This window comes from Dromiciops gliroides, chromosome 3 (assembly GCF_019393635.1).
Source record: "Dromiciops gliroides isolate mDroGli1 chromosome 3, mDroGli1.pri, whole genome shotgun sequence".
NCBI lineage: Eukaryota > Metazoa > Chordata > Mammalia > Microbiotheria > Microbiotheriidae > Dromiciops > Dromiciops gliroides.
This window is the reverse complement of record NC_057863.1, coordinates 213,986,455-214,007,048: the sequence shown is the minus strand read 5'-3', so window position 1 is coordinate 214,007,048 and position 20,594 is coordinate 213,986,455. Positions and strand designations below refer to the sequence as shown.

General features: G+C 40.2%; 1 protein-coding gene across 2 annotated transcripts; it reads left to right on the top strand.

The window, feature by feature from the left end:
- The first annotated feature begins 30 nt into the window (after positions 1-30).
- Positions 31-18,976, top strand: CPOX (coproporphyrinogen oxidase). 2 transcript variants are annotated; one of them, XM_043994654.1, is made up of 7 exons: positions 31-679; positions 2,195-2,338; positions 3,911-4,021; positions 5,687-5,828; positions 10,796-11,014; positions 15,994-16,098; positions 18,601-18,976. In XM_043994654.1, exons 1-7 carry the CDS (start codon positions 166-168, stop codon positions 18,686-18,688), a joined length of 1,323 nt encoding a protein of 440 aa, XP_043850589.1. In that variant the 5' UTR covers positions 31-165; the 3' UTR covers positions 18,689-18,976. The 2 variants fall into 2 exon arrangements, with proteins under 2 accessions (XP_043850589.1, XP_043850590.1); XM_043994655.1 differs by lacking the exon at positions 15,994-16,098.
- The last annotated feature ends 1,618 nt before the right edge of the window (positions 18,977-20,594 follow it).

Sequence of the window (20,594 nt, the reverse complement as noted above, 5' to 3'; positions counted from 1 at the left end):
CTGCCGGACTACAGATCCCAGCATCCCCGCTCACCCCGCCCCTTTAATGTGCTCCCTGCGCCGGCCAGGTTTAGTTTCTCCTTCGCCGGTCTTTCTGCACCTGGGCGCCTCGCGGGCCTCGGCACTTGTGGTTGGGCTCGAGCCGGAGCGAAGGGGCGGGGGAACATGGCCTCATCCCTAGGCAGGCTGAGCGGGAGCCGCGTTTGGAGCGCGGCGCTGGGGCGCGCTGGCCGCCGGTCGCGCGCCTGGTCCCCGGGCCTGCCGGCTGGACGCTTCTGCGGGGCTCCGTTCGCGGCCCGGGGGCTGGGCCACGGCCCCGGCACTGGAGGAGCGGGGATCGGGGGCGGAGCGAGAAGAGCCCCTTGGCTAGCGGCGGGGCTGGCGGCCGGGCTGGCCGGGGTGGCTGCAGCCTCTTTCCAGCACCTGGCGCGGGCCGAGATGGTCCCCAGGACCGAGGGCGCGTCCGGCATGCTGGAGAGAGCAGACGAGTTGGCCACCCGCTGCAGCTCCTTCATGGCCCCGCCCGTGACAGACCTGTCCGAGCTGCGGGCCCGGCAGGGGGACATGAAGACCCAGATGGAGCTGCTGATCATGGAGACTCAGGCCCAAGTGTGCCAGGCGCTGGCGCAGCTGGACCGAGGCGCCAGCTTCTCCGTGGATCGCTGGGAGAGGAAGGAAGGTGAGCCCCTCGGCACAGGGAGGGGACTCAGGAGTCGGGGGGCTAGGGAGACCCCTTGACAAGCGTGGGCTAAGCCCGTCGTGGGAGCTCCGGACTTTTGTCATTAGCCAGTGTTATAATGAACACTGATTCCCTATGAATTCATTCAAGATCCACAAATACCGGTGGTGCCCCAGTGCCTGGCACATAGTAGGCGCTTAATCAATGCTTATTTACTGACGGACTGACAGAGGCAAAGGTGCATTTTTGCATGAGTCAGCAAAATATTAGCTCTTTTCTAATATCAATCCTGACCATCCTCTACAGGTTGTATACTGCCTACTCCCCGTTTTTGGGTAGAGAGGCTAGTGAGCTCCTACGTGCCCGGTATCAGCGCTCCTCCAGAGGTGTGTCCGATCTTCTCCCCTCCCCCCTCCTTTTTAAAATTTCCTCTTCATAGAACCAGTTTTTTGTTTTGTTTTGTTTTAAACAAGCTTGAGAGCGGTTTGCAAATGTCCACCATAGTTTTTCAGCCCTGAAAATACACCTACTGGCATTGCTTCAAATCCTTACTGTTATCATAATCTCACAGTTTGCCCTTAACCTCTCAGACTTTGCACTTGGCCCTATGTCTGTGTACAGACCTTGGTCATTCTAGATCCTATGGTTTCTGCAATAAACTTTTGTCTTAAGGTGTTTGTCTCTCAAACTGTTTGATAAATGAAATGCAATTAGGCATTCATCATTTTCACCCTTATGACATTTTTGAATGAATAAATAGGGCAGACCAGCCAAAGGCACTTAGTAAAACATACAGTGGTCTCTAAAGTGGTATTGGTGACTTTTCCTAAAACTTTTAACATTTTGTACACAAATATGAGTGACTTTAAATCAAAAAATTTTGAGGTCCTTAACACTTTCCATAAATGAAATACTTGATAGATTATCAAAAGGTTGATTTAAAAAAATCTTTTTGTTCCTATTTTTCTTTTCTGACAAACTATTCTTTTGTAGTTCTACATTGTTTCAATAGTGGGCAAATAGTAATCTAGTATTAATAACATGGGATGATAGTATAAGAATGTAGAAGTGACAATAATAGCTTACATTTATGTAGCATTTTACAAATTTTACAAACCTCATTTGAGTGTTATAACTGTCTTGTGCGATAGACACTGCAAATATCTCCTTTTTTACAGATGAAGAAACTGAGGTTTAGAAACAAAACTTATTCAGAAATTGGCAGAACTGTGTGTGACTCAAGCACAGGTCTTCTCAGTATAACTACAATGCACTTATTGTTCCCCATGTGATTGTTTATATCTATATATCGATATAGATATATCCATATCTATCTATCATCTATCTATCTATGGAAGGGGCCTGTGGCTTTTCCATTGTATTGTCTCCAATTATAACATTGTAAATCTAAACTACTTAAGTGGATGAAAAAATATTTTAAATTCTTGTGAGTTTTAGGTTTAAACTCTTTTCCTGCATTTTTATATGTGGTCTTTTTTGTTTGTTTTCCCTCAGGAGGAGGGGGTATCAGCTGTGTACTGCAGGATGGTCAAGTCTTTGAAAAGGCTGGAGTCAGTGTTTCTGTAGTTCATGGGACTCTTTCTGAGGAAGCAATAAAACAAATGAGAAACAGAGGAAAGGTCCTTAAGATGAAAAATGGTAAGTCGAGTGATTTTAAAATGTATTTTATTGTACCTGTCAATTTTTCTTATATATTTTATTTATAAAATGAAGCTTCATAGTTGTGGAAATAAAAAAAATGGATTAAGGAAGATAGATGGACACATGCATTTGATAAGCATAATAGTAATCTAGTTTTTGTTGTTTAGTCCTGCCCTACTCTTGGTGACCCCATTTGAGGTTTTCTTGTCAAAGATACTAGAGTGGTTTATTGTTTCCTTCTCCAGCTCATTTTACAGATGAGGAAACTGAGGCAAACAGGGTTAAGTGACTTGCCCAAGGTCACATAACTAGTGTCACATAACTAGGTCACATAACATATTTGAACTCAAAGATGAGTCTTCCAGACTTCAGGCTGGGCCCTGTATCCACTATGCCACCCAGCTGCCCAGTGATGTAGTACCATGCTGTGTAATTTAAGATTCTAAATGTGGATTCTAATCTGTTCCCCCAGTTTTGGGGGAAACTGACTAAAATCACTGATAAAACGAGTTTAGGTTTTTAAGGGTTTATTGGAAAATAGAAAGAAAAAGATTGAGAACAGAATTCCAACAGCCTGGCATTCCTATCTTTCCTCAAATTTCCTGTGAAGTCCTCTGCCGCCACCACCACCAAGTCAGGAACCCAAAAGCGCCAGAGCTCTCCTCGCAGGCTCCCTCTCCTCCTTCTTGTCTCCTCCCAGAAAATAGGAGGCTCCTCAAGTTGATTGGCTGGTAGCCTTGATAGACAGCACCCATGAGTAAATGTCATTTCCTGACGCCAAGGAAAAGCCACAATGCCTCTGAGGCATTTTCCTCATGGCAGAGCTTTCCCACAGCAAGTCTCCAGTAGGTGGCATCATTCCAATCATTACAATGCATTATCTGGAAAAGACATTGGATTTGGAGAAGTGGGTTCAAATCCCAGCTCTGACATTTACCGGCTGCGTGACCCTGAATAAGTTCTCCTTTTCCTTATCTCTAAAAGGAAGGTAATAGTATTACTTATTGCCTCACCGACTTCACAGGGTTGCCATGAAGAAAGTGTTAGCACCATAAAAATGTGACTTGTTTATTGATAATGATTGGCACATTTACTATATAACATTATCAGCATTGGAATATGTATAAAATAAGACAGGGAAGGTAAGTGGTTCAGTGGATGGAGCATTGAACTTGAAGTCAGAAAGAGTTGAGTTCACATCAGTGCAGGCTCAGAATTTACTAGGTCAAACATTTACTTGCCTGGACAACTGGACTTAATCTTTTTTCTGCCTCTGTTTCCTCACCTATAAAATGAATAGCATAATAGCACTTACTTCTGAGGTTGTCATGAGGATCAAATGAGATAATATTGTAAAGTGCTGTGCAAATTTTAAAACACTTAGGCAACACTGTAAATGTAAGCACTAAATATTAACTGCTATGGTTAAATATTCATAACAACCAGCAAATTAAATTTTTAAGTGCAAATTTAAAAGCTAGTTAGAAATATTACTTAGAAAAATTGTTAATTTCATTGTTTTAGATGGTGGTTTTGTTTTTATTGAATCACTTTGTTATTACTCTTTAGGTCAGTTGCCCTTTTCTGCTATGGGAGTGAGCTCTGTCATCCACCCCAAGAATCCTCATGCTCCCACCTTTCATTTCAACTACAGATACTTTGAAATAGAAGAAGCAGATGGTAAGACTCCCTGGGAACTGTAGAAACCTTTATACTATAAAACACGTACTTTTAAACAGAAAGAGTCCATATCATTTGGGAACAAGAAGAAATATAATCCATTGTGACTTAGATTTTTCATATTTCTTATGAAACTGTTCCTTGGCAAATATGGATAATTTCCTTGACATGGAAACCTATTGAGAGACTTTGATATACTTGATTAACCATAAAACTAGCTATTTAATCTCTGTGGCTTTCCATTGTCATGTTGTTGTCGTCATCATTATTGTTGTTGTTGTCCTTGTCATTGTTGTTTGCTCTTCCCTCTTGGAGAGGACCAATGACATCATTAGGGTGATGGCTTGATTTGCTTGTGAACTGGATGTGAGTGAGGCAGAACTGAACAAAGAAATTGAGACTTTCCTAAATGGAAAGTCCACAGAAAGGATAACCCATTCCATTTTGAAACAATAAAAGTCCTATGAATATCCGAAGGAAATGTTTTTATACTCTGCTAGTGTGAAATCAGGAACTCTTTCTAAAAAAATGGTTTCCACCTCTGTGTTAGCTATTTTATTATTTCAGGGGTCTGTGTTTTCAGCAATGTGGGTGCTTCTTTCATCAAGGCATACTCAGGTCCCCTTATGCTTCAGTAGACATTCTTTGGCTTTCTGTGGTCCAGAGAATTAATCATCCAAAAGCCTGCCTTCTGTGACATCTAGTGTCTAAAGTAATACACCATTCATTGTCTCCACATCAACCAATTTTGAACAGTGTATCCCTTCCCAATTGCTATCTGTATGTCAATTATAGAAGAGCATGAATTTGTAACACCATGGGTTAATACCATTTGGATTCATTTAGCCTTTTTCAAGTTGATAAGTAGATTATGGATCACATTAAGTAGTTGCCCTTAGGTCTTAAGCTACCTATCACTAACAGTATTTCAGTGTCTTCGAAAATTTTTAATAGAATAGTGTGTATCTGCACAAATTAAGAATGTTGGATTCCTTGATAATTTGTTTATGTTCTGGTTTTGAGATGTACTATACATCCTTGGATTAGAAATTATTTGAATGGGGACAGCTAGGTGGTACAGTGGAAAAAGCACTGGCCCTGGAATCAGGAGAACCTGAGTTCAAATCCAGCCTCAGACACTTGACACTTACTATCTGTGTGACCCTGCACAAGTCACTTAACCTCATTGCCCTAAAAAGAAAGACAGACAGACTAAAGAATTCTGATAAAAAAAAAAAGAAATTATTTGAATGATTCTGTTAGATCCCCATCCCCATATTTCCCACATTAACCATATTTTGCCTGTTTCGTTTTACTTTCCCTTTGTCATCTTCCTTTTTTTTTTCCTTTTCTGATGCTTACATCTGCTGATTGCCATTGACATTACTCAGCTTCAGAGTTGGCCTTGTAGCCTTAGGATTTTCAAGTCTTTTCTATATGACGTCATCAATGTTACTTGTTCCACATTACAATTATCATGCATTTAGAATGTTAGCTCCTTGAGCCCAGAAACTACTTATTTAACTTTTGTCTTCATATCCCCACCACTTAGTGCCTGGAACATAGTAAGTGCTTAATAAAATTCTTGTTGATTGATTATGTGTTTCATGCCTAATGTGGCTAATAATGTGCCTTTTGTCATCGGTTGTGTTTTTTATTTGGTAGGTAACAAACAATGGTGGTTTGGTGGTGGGTGTGATCTTACTCCAACTTATTTGAACCAAGAGGATGCTGTTCACTTTCATAAAGTCTTAAAGGATGCTTGTGACCAGCATGATCCAAGCCTCTACCCCAAGTTTAAAAAATGGTAGGTGAAAACATTGAGAACCTCTTGGGGGTCATATTGTATCCCATGCTTTCAGGGGATCTCCTCAGCTTTAGGTGAACTGAGACTTCTTCTTCCTTCTCAATGTCAAAAAAACCAGCAGGGATTTAAAATCATTCATTTTAGGAAATAATTCACTGAGGAATTGATTTAATATTAGGCAGAGAAATCTTTTTAGTCTGACAAGTAGTTTAGAGTGGTAAGATTTTTATCTCATGGGGAATATTTGAAAAGGAAAGAAAAAGAAATTTTTATAATTAATAAGTTTTGTTTAGATAGAACAGATAAACACAAATAAGTTCACAACCTCCAAACAACATTCTCTGAAAACTGTTATGTATGTAAAATGACTGATTACAACTAATAGTACCCATGACCATATACTTTGGGGGGGGGGGGACAGCACGGAGCAATGAGGGTTAAGTGACTTGCCCAGAGTCACACAGCTAGTAAGTATCAAGTGGCTGGATCCAGATTTGAACTCAGGTCCTCCTCAATCCAGGGCCAGTGCTTTATCCACTGAACCACCTAGCTGCCCCCATATATTTTTATAGGTTATTAAAAGTAATAAATTTATGTACTTTAACAAGTTAGTACCAATTTTGCCTATTGTATTTGATCCAGATTTTACTGTGGCTTCACTTACATGGTTACAGTGATTATATCAGGAGACAGATAGGTGATGCAGTAGAGTGTTGAACTTCGAATTAGCAGGACCTGAGTTCAAATCCCACCTCATACCCTTACTAGCTTTGTTGACATTGGGCAAATCACTTCATCTCCATTAGCTTTAGTTTCCTCATCTGTCAAATGAGAATAATGATAGCACTTACCACCTACGTCTCATGTTTGCTATGAGAGTAAAATGAGATGATATTGATAAAGTGTTTTGCAACTTTAAAGTGCTACATAAACGCTAGCTATTATTATTATTATTATATCCATATTTCCTTTCTTCATGTTACATCCCTTCATATAAGTCTTTTATTCTTTCTTTGAATTGTTCATATTTTTTTGTTCTTTATGACTGTGAGTGTGCTTTGAATCTGTGATTGGAATTTAATGTGGCATGTGGTGTGAGATGCTGGTCCAAATCCATTTTCTTCCAAACTTTTAACTGCTTTTTTCTAAAGGTTCTTTTTGACTAAAGAAAGGGAAAAAATAGAATTTAACAGTAATGGAGATGGTGGGATTCCAGTGATTCAGAAGCACTGGAACCTGGAGATGGCCTGAAAGTAAGGAATATTAGCTATGGAGTGGGAAGGGAAGGAAACACTATTAAAATTGTGAAGAGGCCTCTGGAATGTAGTTGGATGTCAAATGAGGTATTTGCCAGAAGATATTTGGGAACTGCAATGAAGTACTAATATACCACTTGGAATGATGAGGCCAGAAAGGGTTGGGTTTTTTGGTTGTTTTTTACTTTGCTTTTGATACCAAGAAGGGTGTGTGGATTATGTGAGAACATGAAGTCTCACCTCTGGAAAGAAAAATTGTGAACTCTTTCATCATGCCTTTAATACTGAAAATAGTGATTTTACCTAAACAAGATAGAGATTAGTATATAAATCTGTTTTTTATCTTCTGCGAGCAGGCCATCATATCTTCTAGGAAGAGGGTTCTAGGGCCTTTAAAAAAAAACAGGCAACTTTTACTGGAGGAACTTTCTATCTTTGAGAGGGACAGAAGAAAGATATCAATTTAGAAGGAAAGGTTTGTGATTACTACTAAAACTGTTAGTTTTGACATAGTTTTGTCTTTTTTAATGACTTTTTTGGACAGAAACTTTGAAATCATATAAGCAAATTTTAGGGTTTCTTTGACCTCTGGGTGAAGATATCCTTTCTTTACCATAACTGTAACATATATAAATAAAGGAGAGAAAAATATGGTATAATATAGATGAAAATGATCATGAATAACTATCATTTTGTATTTATTATGAATCCCTTATTTCTATTCATTTCATTTTCTAAGTTAAACTTTAGAGACTTCTTAAGCTTCCCTGCTTAAATTTCCTGAGAGTTTTTGTGACTTTTCTACAAAGGGACCATTATTATATCCCACACACACACACACACACACAAAAAGAATAACAATATATAAAGCACTCCTTAAAATTATAAAAAGAATATTTTTTTTTCTTAACCTCTGACTCTAAAATAGACATACATAGAAGAAAAAGATTCTGGACAGTATTGACTACTTAACTGATAGTTGCATAAATAGGTATAAAGAGCTTTTCACCTGCAGTGGATGGAGTTCTGGGCCTGGAGTCAAAAGACTTGAGTTCAAATCTAGGCTCACATGCTGGTCCTTTGCCTCAGCTTCCTTATCTGCAGAATGGAAATATTAATAGCACCTACCTCCTAGGATTGTTGTGAGGATAAAATGAGATGTTGTTCAGTCAATTTCAGTCACAACTCTTGTGACCCCATTGGGAGTTTTCTTGGCAAAGATACAGGACTGCTTTGCTCTTTCCTTTTCCAGTTCATTTTACATATGAGGAAACTGAGGCAAACAGGGTTAAGTCATTTCCCCAGGGTTGTAAAAACACATATAGTGGAGAAAATATTGCAAGCTGCCAAAAAGAAGGAATTCAAGCACTGTGGAGCCCCAGTCAGGATAGCACAAGATCTAGCAGCTTCTACATGAAAGGACCGGAGGGCATGGAGTATGATATTCCAAAGGGCAAAGGAAATGGGATTACAACCAAGAATCACCTACCCAGCAAAACTCAGCATAATCTTTCAGCGGAAAAAATGGGACTTTAATGAAGAAGACTTTCAGATATTTGTGATGAAAAGACCTGAACTGAATGGCAAATTTGACTTTCAAATACAAGACCCTAGAGAACCATAAAAAATTGGAGCTGGGGGACATACCTGGGGTCATACAGTGGGCGACTGTCTTGTGTCTGAGGCCAGGTTTTGGCTGGGATCCCCCTGGGTCCCAGGGTGATGCATTGTCCACTGTGTCACTTAGCTAGGTGATGACATCTTTAGGGTTAAATTGAGGGGTGAAGGGAATTCACTGGGGGAGGGGGAAGGGCAGAAGTGAAATCCTACATGAAAGTAACAGGAAAAGGCTTATGGAGTGGGGGAAGAGATGGGAAAGGAGCAGGGCTGTAAATGAATTTTACACTCATCAGAAAAGGCTCGAAGATCTTAAACTCATCAGAGCTGCCTCAAAGAGGGACTAACAGACATACCCAACTGGGTGTACTAATCTGTTTAATCTGGGAAGTAAATGAGCCTAACACTCATCAGAATTGGCTCAAAGACCTCAATCACATTAGAATTGGCTCAAGGAGGGAATAATGTACACACTCAATTGGGTGGAGTAGTCTCTACAACCCAGCAGGAAAATAGGAGGGGAAGGGGATAGAGAGGGGCAAAAGAAGGAAGGGCAGAGTGGGGGAGGGGACAGACAGAAGCAAATCCCTTTTGAAGAGTGATAGGATGAAAGAAGATGGATAATAGAATAAATATCTTGGGGAAGGGAATAGGATGGAAGGGAAACAGTTAACAATAGTAATCATGAAAAAGAGAAAAGGGGAAAATTGTACAAAAAATATTTATAGCAACTCTTGGTAGAGGCTAAGAATTGAGAATCAAGGAAATGTCCATCAATTGAGGAATGATGGAAAAGGCTGTGTTATATGATTGTAGTGGAATGGTCTTGTGCTACAGGAAATGACAAACAGAATGATCCCCGAAAAACCTGGAAAGACTAATGAACATCGATGTATAGTGAAGTGAGTAGAGCTGGGAGAACATTGTGCATAATGACAGCAGTATTTTTCAGTGAGCAATTTTGAATGACTAAACTACTCTCAGCAGTACAATGATCCAAGACAATCCCAAGGAACTAATGAGGAAGCTTACTATGCACCATATAGAAAGAACTGATAAAAAAGAACACTTGTGGATTGTACATATGTATCCTGATTGTGATCTTCTGGAGGGGGGAGGAAAGGGAGGGAGAAAAATTTGGAACTCTAAATCTTATGAAAATGAATGTTGAAAACTACCCTTACATGTAACTGGAAAATAAAATAAATGTTTGTTGCTGGGGAAAAAAAACACAACACATATAGTAAGGGCCTATATAAGTGTTAGTTTACATTAACATTCTACTGTGTCTACAATCCTTTCTCATAGTTAATAATGGTATAGAAATCAGTAATTTAAGGAAGCAGTATTACATGGGGCAGCTAGGTGTCACAGTGAATATAGTGCTGGACTTGGAGTCAGGAAGACTCCTCTTCCTGGGTTCATATCTGGCCTCAGATATTTTTATTAGCTATATGACCCTGGGTAAGTCACTTAACCCCATTTGCCTTAGTTTCCTCATCTGTAAAATGAGCTGGAAAAGGAAATGGCAAAGCACTCCAGTTTTTTTGCAAAGAAAATCTCAAATGGGGTCACAAAGAGTCAGACACAACAGAAAAACAACTCAACAACAATATACTATTTACATTGGCATTAAAAGACTTCTCAAGGCATAATTTCTATTATGTCAAGGACTGTGCTGATTTTCATGGTTACTTCCTAGGCAAAGTAGCCAGAGCATTTATCATGCTGGAAAAATGACCCGTGTAATGAGATGGTGGGCTGCATGCTTGTGTGTTGGCAGAGATCTCTTATTTTTCCTTGATTCTGAGTAAAGGAGGAGGGATTTAGCTGGGGTTAATGTTTTAACACTAAAAGTTGCATGTTCATCTTAATACTTTCCTCTTTAAAATGTACTAGATTCTAGGGCAGCTAGGTGGCACAGTGGATAGAGCACCAGCCCTGGATTCAGGAGGACCTGAGTTCGATTCTGGCCTCAGACACTTAACATTTACTACTAGCTGTGTGACCCTGGGCAAGTCACTTAACCCTAATTGCCTCACCAAAAAAAAAAATGTACTAGATTCCTTCTGACTTTTCTGTTTTTCTTTGCAGGTGTGATGACTACTTTGTTATAAAACATCGGGGAGAGAGGAGGGGAATTGGGGGTATATTCTTTGATGATCTCGACTCCCCATCCAAGGAAGACGTATTTCATTTTGTCCAAAGCTGTGCCCAAGCTGTCATACCTTCTTACATTCCCCTGGTGAAAAAACACTGTAATGATCCATTCACACCTCAGGAGAAACAATGGCAGCAGCTTCGGAGAGGGAGGTAAGACTGGATTAAAAAAAATAAATAAATAACCCATGTATTTAGAAGGAAAAGCTAATGATCGAATGTATGGTATTAACTTGTGATAGAAATATGATTGAAAAATAAAGAGTGCCAGCACCAGGCAATTCAGTCAGAAGCTTCTTTTTATGCTTTGATAAATGATTGAGGTTTTCGTTGTGAAGTCTTTGTGCATAACAGTGTCAACCCACCTGAAATGGTCAGTATATTATTGTCATTCAGTTGTTTTTAGTCGTGTCTGACTCTTAATGACCCCATTTGGGGTTTTCTTGGTAGAGATACTGAAGTGGTTTGCCATTTCCTTCTCCAGCTCATTTTATATATGAGGAAACTGAAACAAACAGGATTAAGAGACTTGCCCAGGGTCACACAGCTAGGAAATGTCTGAGGCCAGATTTGAACTCATAAAGAGGAGTCTTCCTGATTACAAGCCCAGTGCTCTTATTATTCATCACACCACTTTGCTGTGTATTCTGTTTTCTAGAAACACAAACATACATACAAACATATGTATGTGTTTTAACCTGTGTGTGATCTCATCACAGTACAGAACTTTCAGTGTGGAAACTCCCTTCATTGGCAACTTGTCTGTAATTTACGGTCTTAGAAGTTGTGAGACATACAGTTGCCTGGGGCACCAAGTGGTTAAGTGACTTAGTCATGGTCACTCAGCTAGTATATTTCAAAGGCAGGACTGGAACTCAGATCTTTCTCCTAGCTCATCCTTTGTTCTCTGTGCCATGCTGCCTTTCAGCTAATTTTTTTTTTTTTGGTGAGGCAATTGGGGTTAAGTGACTTGCCCAGGGTCACACAGCTGGTAAGTGTCAAGTGTCTGAAGCCAGATTTGAACTCAGGTCCTCCTGAATCCAGGTCCGGTGTACTATCCACTCCACCACCTAGCTGCCCCTTCAGCTATTTTTTTATACACACATTTATTTGTTTACATATTTATATAAATATACACATACATATACATATATACATACATATTTATACATATATATTCATTAAACTGAATTCAGTTGGTTTCTTTAATCAGTTCATTAACAACATTTCTTGGGCTTTGGACCAAAGGGTGGGATTTTTTTTTTCTTGTACAATATTTTTTAAAAATCAAATCTGGATTTTATTTTAGAATTACAAAGCTCATGGTAAATATTTTATGTTGTCTTTTGAGACAAAACAATAGGATCTGGAATAATTTTCATTAGTTTTGTGGAAGTTTGCATTTCCTGCTATGGAACCAATCTCGGCAAACATACCTTTAATGTTATGTTTACTAGATTAAGTCTGCATTAAATCTTCAGCCACTTTGTATATGTGCACATGTATGCATGTGTTATATATTCTCTACAGTCCACATGTATATTATTGCCAAATGTGTATTCCCTCTCCGAAGCCCCCAACTACCCCCACACATACACCCCACACCTCCAGCTTACATCTGGGTCCCCTTTTCATGGCCACCTATAAGAACGTGTTTAGGGAAGGTGAAGTAATTCTGATATTTGCTGAAAAGGTTATCGAGAAACTGGAACAAGGTCAGTGCTACAATATGTCAATATTAAAATAAGTCCTGTGACATACCATTGTTACTAATTCCCTCCATCAGCATAAATTATTCAAAGTTGGTGATGAGTTTACGTTTTTAAATTCCCAAACTAAAACATAACTTCATTTTCTGTTAAAGCTTTAAAATGAATTACTTCTTAAATAATAATAATAGTATTTGTGTAACACCTTCTATGTGCTAAGCATTTTACAAATAATATCTCATTTGATCCTCACAATAATTGTGAGAGGTAGGTACCGGTATGCCATTTTACAGTTGAGGAAACTAAGGGCTTGTACTGCTAGTTAGGGTCCGAGGCCACATTTGAACTGGTCTTCCTGACTCCTGGCCCAGTGCTCTTATTTATCTGTTGCCCCATCCTCCTCCTCCCCCCCCCCAGCTGCCTCAAATGTATTGAGATCTTTCTTTTAACCAGTTTTATGAAGAATAACAAGGTGATGTTTGGCCTTAAACTATTAGGATTCTTGCCATTAGAAATGCCAGGCATTTAAAAGAACATTTTTTTTATGTCACTTTCAGTCAGAGTATAAAAACTTGTGAATGAAGAATTCTGTTGTTTTTTTAATAGGCTTACCTTTGTGGTGTGATTAGACCAAATTAAACTGTTTATGGAATGTTTATGGGTTGCCTTCCTAGTGGATTTTTGAGCTAGGCAGAGGTGGAGAGAAATTAGGTTAGTTCTCACTAGTCCTTTGTAAAGATAAGTATATCACTAAGTGAGACTTTTCCCTGTTGCACCCACTCTGGGTCTTGAGTTAGCTATTCCACTTTGAGCTCTGGGCCTTGAGATAATAACTGCCGTCTTACAGAGCACCTTAAGAATTGATTGTCACTGAAAAAGTATTATTATTTTCAAGGCTTTTTACTACTTCTCTTTCTGGTATGAGTCTGATGTCCAGTTCAACAAGCATCTGCGATATGCAAGAGACCCAAAGCTTGAGGGAGCGAGGTGGTTCAGGGAATAGAGTGCTGGGCCTGGAGTCAGGAGGAACAGACTTCAAATCCAATTTCAGACTTTGTGACCCTGGGCAAGTCACTTAACCCTGTTTGCCTCAGTTTCCTCATCTATAAAATGAGCTTTGCCAAGAAAACCTCAAATGGGGCCATGAAGAGTCAGACACCACGGAAGTGACTGAAGAACAAGAATATTAAAGGCCCCTGGGACACGAAGACAAAAAAAAAAAAAGAATCTATAACCCTCAAAGAACTTTGCTATCCTACAAGACTAGCCTTTTCCAGTGTTTTATAACCAAGGATCTGGGAGGGAATGCTACCCCAGGCTTGAAAGTTTTCTGATTTGCATTCTGCCTCAGAGAACACAACAGCCATAACCTTTTCTGGCTTCTGCTTCCCAGGAATTATCGATCAGAAGTTGTCGGGTATAGATTCACCACTGAAACACAGTAAATCACAACACCCCCTTGTTTTCTCTTATAACCTGCTTATCTAAAACCCGCAGGAGACCAGATGCATACCCACACATAGACACACACACACAAATACGTGTTGCAAGCACATGTAAGAAACCAAGAGGCTTTTGTTGAAATCATTTTAATGGTTTCTTTCCTGTTACTTAGCCCCGTGGGCCTGGGAAAGAGAGAATCTAAATATTGAAATCTAGTCTCTTGATCTTCATAAAGATAGGTATCTTTTCTGTAGCCCCAGAGCACCTCAATGGTTTATGGAGAGATTAGCATTGACCAATTCCACACCAACCAGATGATAGGATCAGTTTTGGAACAGGAATGGACTCTACCATCCAGTCCAATGCCCCTCTTCCCACCACCATCTTAGAGTTGAGGGAACCGACACCTAGAAGGCTAAATGATTTGCCCAAAGTAGTGGTGGGGGTGGTAATAATAGTAGTAGTTGTCGTCATCACCATCATCGTCATCCTCCTCAAAGGTGTCAAGTAGCCGAGTAGTCATAGTTCTCAGAGCCAAGATTCAAACCCAGATTTTTGTGACTGTAGATCTGAACCCTCTTCAGTTTTTAATAGGTAGGATTTTCATAAATCTGTGAATGTTTTCTTTTAAAAAAGACAAACAGGGGCAGCTAGGTGGCGCAGTGGATAGAGCACCGGCCCTGGAGTCAGGAGTACCTGAGTTCAAATCCGGCCTCAGACACTTAACACTTACTAGCTGTGTGACCCTAGGCAAGTCACTTAACCCCAATTGCCTCACTAAAAAAAAAAAAAAAAAGACAAACAACAAAAAAAAGTAGTCGTGACTACTTGTTCATAGTCTTAATTTGCTTTCGAATTATTTTACTGAAAAATATATTTTTTAAAAAACCCTTTTTCATTTGGTGTGGGCAAATTTGTAGATAGGTGGCACAGTAAGTAGGGTGTTGAGCCTAGGGTCAGGAAGACTCATCTTCCTGGGTTCAAATCTGGCCTCAGATACTTGGTAGCTCTGAGACCCTGGGCAAGTCACTTCATCCTGTTTGCCTCAGTTTCTTTATCTATAAAATGAGCTAGAGAAGGAAATGGCAAAACCACTCCAGTGTGTTTACCAAGAAAACCCTAAATGAGGTCATGAAGAGTCAGACACAACTGAACCATGAAAGTGGGAAAATCTGGTCAGAGACCGTAGGATTTTTGTATTAGAAGAGACTTTTAGAGAGCATTTAGGTCACACCAGCTGAGGACAGCACCTCATGCTTCCCACAGAGCCCGGGGGACATTTGCTGAGAGCTCCTTACGCTATCATCCCCTCCTATCTCCTCCTTCACTTCAGTCTCTGGTGAGGAGCTGGAACTTCCCCATGCCAAGGCCAGCCCCTCTACGTGAGACAGCAAGGTGCTGCAGTAGATAGAATGCTTGGGTCTGGAGTCGACAAGAGCCGAGCTCAAATCCAGCCTCAGGTGCTTCCTAGTTGTGTGACTCTGGAGAAGTCCCTTATCTTCTGTTTGCCTCAGTTTCCTCAACTGTTAAATTGAGATCACAAGAGTACCTACCTTCCAGGGTTGTTGTGAGGATCAAATGAGATAGAGTGAGAAGAGTGAGATCTGTGAGAAGAGCTTGTCGGTCTCCCAGAATCACAATAAGGGACCGGGGTCTGGAGGGAGAGAGCACCACCATTCTAAGGTCACACAGTTGTCCCTTTTTACAGCTGTGAAGTTGGTCTGTTCAGTATGTTTATTGGAAAACATAACCTTCTTGTCTTCCAACTGTTATGTGTTAGAATGGCATCTATCGCCTTTTGTTCATTGGGTAAAATACCCTATTTATCCATTCCTCTCCAGATGCTGCAAGCTCACCAGGCTCTCCAGCTGCCAGTTGTTCTAGGGGCTCTGTCATTAACCATTCCCTCTCCATGCCCTAACCCTAGAGAAGAGTTTCTCCAGCTAACATTCTCCCCCCTACCTTTCTCTTTTGTAACAGATATGTGGAATTTAACCTACTATATGATAGAGGCACAAAATTTGGACTCTACACTCCGGGATCTAGGGTCGAAAGCATCCTTATGTCTTTGCCCCTGACTGCTAGGTAAGGAGATAATTTGACATAACTGTTATCCCTTTTCCTTAAGTGAATTAAAATTAAAGCCTCAAATTTCCCTATTTGAGGATACTTGGCCCCAAGAAGGCTGTAGAGTATGTAGAATATTTGAGGATATTTGACCCTGACCAAGAATATGTAGAAAGATGTTTTGTTGTTTGTCCCTCATTCCTGAAGAGGACCATGATGTTATGGTAATGTCATGACTTGCACTGAATTGGATTTAAATGAAGGAGGGCTGTACAAGGTCACGAGCCTTTCTTTATCCTCCAGAGCCATCTGTGTCCAGTGGCAAGATATACATCAGGACTACTGACTGGAGATGGCCCCAGAAGTTTAAGGTGATTGGGGTTAAGTGACTTGCCCAGGATCACACAGCTAGTAAGTGTCTGAGGTGAGATTTGAACGCAGGTCCTCCTAATTTCAGGGCCACTGCTCCGTCCACTGTGCCACCTGGCTACCCCATGTAGAAAGCTGAGAATCAAGCAAAGGAGTGGAATAATGGTGGAGGAGAGAGCGGGGCAAGTTTGGTCTTGGTCTGGTTAGAGCCAGATTGGCTTGCTTGCCATGGCATTCAGGCCAACCCCCTCCCCTGGATGGCACTCCTTCCTCACCTTTCTCTTATGCAATCCCCAGCTTCCTTCAAAAGCCACTAAAAGAGGGGCATCTATTAACTCAGTGGATAGAGCACCGGTCCTAGAGTCAGGAGGACCTGAGTTCAAATCTGGCCTCAAACACTTAACACTTACTAGCCGTGTGACCCTGGACAAGTCACTTAACCCCAATTGCCCCGAACAAAAAAAAAAAAAAAGCCACTAAAAGTGTTAGAAAGTAGCATCATAAGCCTCTCCTTCCCCCCGCTTCTCCAACATAAGAATTCAGCTCCTTGAGGGTGAGGCTGTTGTCTAGGATTTTTTTCCTAGTAAACCTCAGCACCCAGCACAGGGCCTGACCCAGAACCAACAGTTGTGAAATGTTTCTTCAGTTGAGCAGCCATTCTGTATTGTGCAGAGAGGGACCCAGTTACCTGAATTCTCCTTGACTACTTCAAAGCTAGTGACTCTGGGTGAAGTAGAAAATAGCATTGAATGCAGCGACTTTCTTGAGTTTGGCTTCACCGGGTGTTCACTCCCTAGTCATCTGTTTTTGTGCTTTCTTGGAAGGTGAATGAAGGATCACCTCAAGCACCTAATAATTGTTGTGTTGGATCGTGTGAGAATGCCCTGGTGTAGCCACTTCAGTTTTTAGCTCCTGTTAGTAACAAAAAGCAGAGGCAGAGTTTTTTCTGTTTTTTTTGTTTGTTTGTTTGTTTGTTCTTAAACGCTGGGGACTCCCTATCTCTGTGGGCTCCTCACACATCAGATCCCCCAAGCATAGGAGCTTTGACCTTGTCCTCTTCACTCTACCTTCCCCCAAGCCCCAGAGCTCGAACATTGATGCCAGACTTAGTATAGGAGCCCAGTCAGCTTAGTCTGGATAATGTATGGATCGCTGGAACCTAGAATCAGGAAGACCTGAATTGAACTCTGACCTCAGACACTTATCAGCTGGTGACCCCAAGCATGTCACTTAACCTCCGTGGCCTCAGTTTCTTCATCTGTAAAAAGGAGAGCATAATAACACCAACATCCCAGAATTCTTGTGAGGATCACATGAGATAATAGTTGTAAACAGTGCCTGACACATAAATACTATATCAATGTTAGCGATCATCATTAATATTAATTTTCTTGTCAGTCTGCGGCAGCTCAGAATTCCTGAGCACCACTTCCTCAGTAACAGGGATCATAGGTATGCACCACCACACCTGGCTAGGTGAGCAGAGTTCTTAAAACCTAGTTCTTTTGGCTCGCTTCTGGGTCACTTTGATGCCCTAAATATGTTCATTGGCTATGAAATTTCCCAAGTTCGTGAAATTTTTATAAAGATTTGATGAGGAATGTGGAATGAATGAATGAGTAATAGAATGCCATTGTTAGTCCCCTTGTATTCTATATCATTTATATCTTTGCTGATATAATCAATAGATGAATATATTGATAATCCAGGGACCAAATAGTAAACACACGGGCCGCTGGTGTTATTAAATAATACTAATTCATCATCAGACTGCACACCTCTTATTGAAATAGCATTGTGCTAGGGGCTGGAGATAAAACAGGGCCCATGCCCCATTAAAGTTCTACTTCAAAGCATCATTGTGGTATGGAGGTACAAAGTGGGTCTTTCTCAGAAGACCTGTTTAGTAAATTATAGGCAGACTCATCACCAAAAGTTTGCTTATCAAAATGAATTACTTTGTCCACACTGACTCATCAGATCAGCTGCTAAGGCTGCTGGCTGTACATTGATGGAACCAGTCAGTGTGGGTCATAGGAGTCCTGAGGTCTTTTTGTTTTTTCATTCTGTTTGAATTTTATTTTGCCCTGATTTTGGAGGGGCTTTCATAAAAATAAAAACAAAAAACAACTTTTTTTTTGTCTTTTACAGATGGGAATACATGCATGCCCCCTCAGAGAATTCCAAAGAAGCTGAGCTCCTAGAAGTCCTACACCATCCCAAAGACTGGGTGCACTGATGTTGAAATGGCAGACATCCTGTGGTCAAAGGAAAAATGAAGTGTATCTCCCCTAGGCTCCCTGTGACTGCCATGATGTGGCAGTTTAGTGGACTATGTGCCTTAAATCAAGCTGGGGGAATAATCTGTAAATTCTTTGACCTGCAACCTGAATAGTTGGAGGTATCTCTGCCCTGTTGTCACTTTCCCAATGGTCTCCTTCACCATTGGTGCAATGGCCAAGAGATGGTTTTGTTTTGTTTTTAAAAAGCTAATGAACTACTATAAAAATGGATTCTGTTATTGGTATTTTCCTGTGGTTTTTCTATTACAAAATGTAAAACTGGTTTCAGAGTAATATGTGATGTTCCCAAGGGACAAATTCAATAACTCTCAGGACTGAAATAAATTGTGTTAGGAAGCTTTTTGTTGGTGAAAATTCTTGGCAAGTTATTTTGATTTTTTTTTTTAGTGAGGCATTTGGGGTTAAGTGGCTTGCCCAGGGTCACACAGCTAGTAAGTGTCAAGTGTCTGAGGCCAGATTTGAACTCAGGTCCTCCTGAATCCAGGGCTGGTGCATTATCGACTGCGCCACCTAGCTGCCTCTATTTTGATGTATTTTTAAAGTTAACAGGCCTTTGTTGTTCTTGAAGTTTCCCAGATCATACCCCTTTCTTATATTAAATATAAATATGGACTTAGAGATGAAAGATAATATTTCATTTAGGTATAAAAAAAGTTTTCATTCATATTCATTGTTTGAGTGCATAACTATAGATATGTGATTTTTAATAGTAATTTGTTAAATCTCCCTTAAGATATCTGGACTTTCAAGGGAAAACAGAATAGTTGAACTCTGATAATACCAAAAATGAAAGCTCTACAACTCTTTTCCTTTTTCATATTTTCCTTTGTTTATTCTTTAATAATGTGGTGCACTGCATATAAATTCATTTTCTTTTGCAAGCATATGTGTACATGTATGATATTTTACATTATGTATATGATATATTTTAATATGCCCTCACTTTTGCATTTCGTCTTTTCTAAATCTAGTTTTTCCAGCAAACATTTTTAAATAGCAGGATCTCTCTCACCATGATTTACCAGTATGGATACTGCTAAAAATAAATCTGAAAAGAAAAGAAATTAATTCCTCAACCATAGTCATGCCACGGCATTGTGGAAAGAGAGCCTACCTCAAAGCCTAGGACCAAGTCTTACCTCAGACACATGCTGGCTTTGTGACCCTATAAGTGATTTAACTTTTCAGGGGCTCAGGCAGCTCTAAGAAAATTGGTAAAGAGATTTCTCAATACCAATGAAGTTACACGTACAGTTCCTACCCCAATTCCCAACAACAATGGAGGTGCAGAATTATACACACTTCTGTTGGTGGAAAGGGTATTGTTGGTTATCTAGTCCACCTTCCTGTTTGTAGCATCCTTCACAGATGGTCATCGAACTTCTGTTTGCCTGCTATAGTCACTTTTCAAGTTTAGCCCCTCCCCAATTATTAGATGACTCTAGTTGGTAGAGACTATCCTTATAATTGAACCAAGAACAATGTGAATTTCACTTTTTTAATTTAAAAAGGTTTCAAGTAAAAGAGTTCTCTTCAAAAAATCCCAGAGGTCCAAAAACATTCCCAATCGGAAATATAAAGGATGTAAATGTACAAGAGCGCTGTTAAAGGCATGGCGGGAGACTGAAGAAGGTATGAAGCTGTGGGAATTGATAGGACAGAAAATTAGCTTATAAAGAGCCAGAATTCGTCACAAGAAGTTTTAGGAGGGACATAAGTAAGTAACAACAGGTTAAAGAGGGGTCACAGAAGGGTATTAGAGAAATAGCCGACACCCAATATTTTTGTACTGCATGAGTAGAATCTTGTTATCAATAGGCCAAGAAGAAAAAGACATCAATT

Coding starts and splice junctions, on each gene's coding strand:
- CPOX (XM_043994654.1), top strand. CDS start 166: ATGGCCTCATCCCTAGGCAGGCTGAGCGGGAGCCGCGTTTGGAGCGCG. Junction 680..2,194: donor TCGCTGGGAGAGGAAGGAAG/GTGAGCCCCTCG, acceptor GTTTTCCCTCAG/GAGGAGGGGGTATCAGCTGT. Junction 5,829..10,795: donor TACCCCAAGTTTAAAAAATG/GTAGGTGAAAAC, acceptor TTTTCTTTGCAG/GTGTGATGACTACTTTGTTA.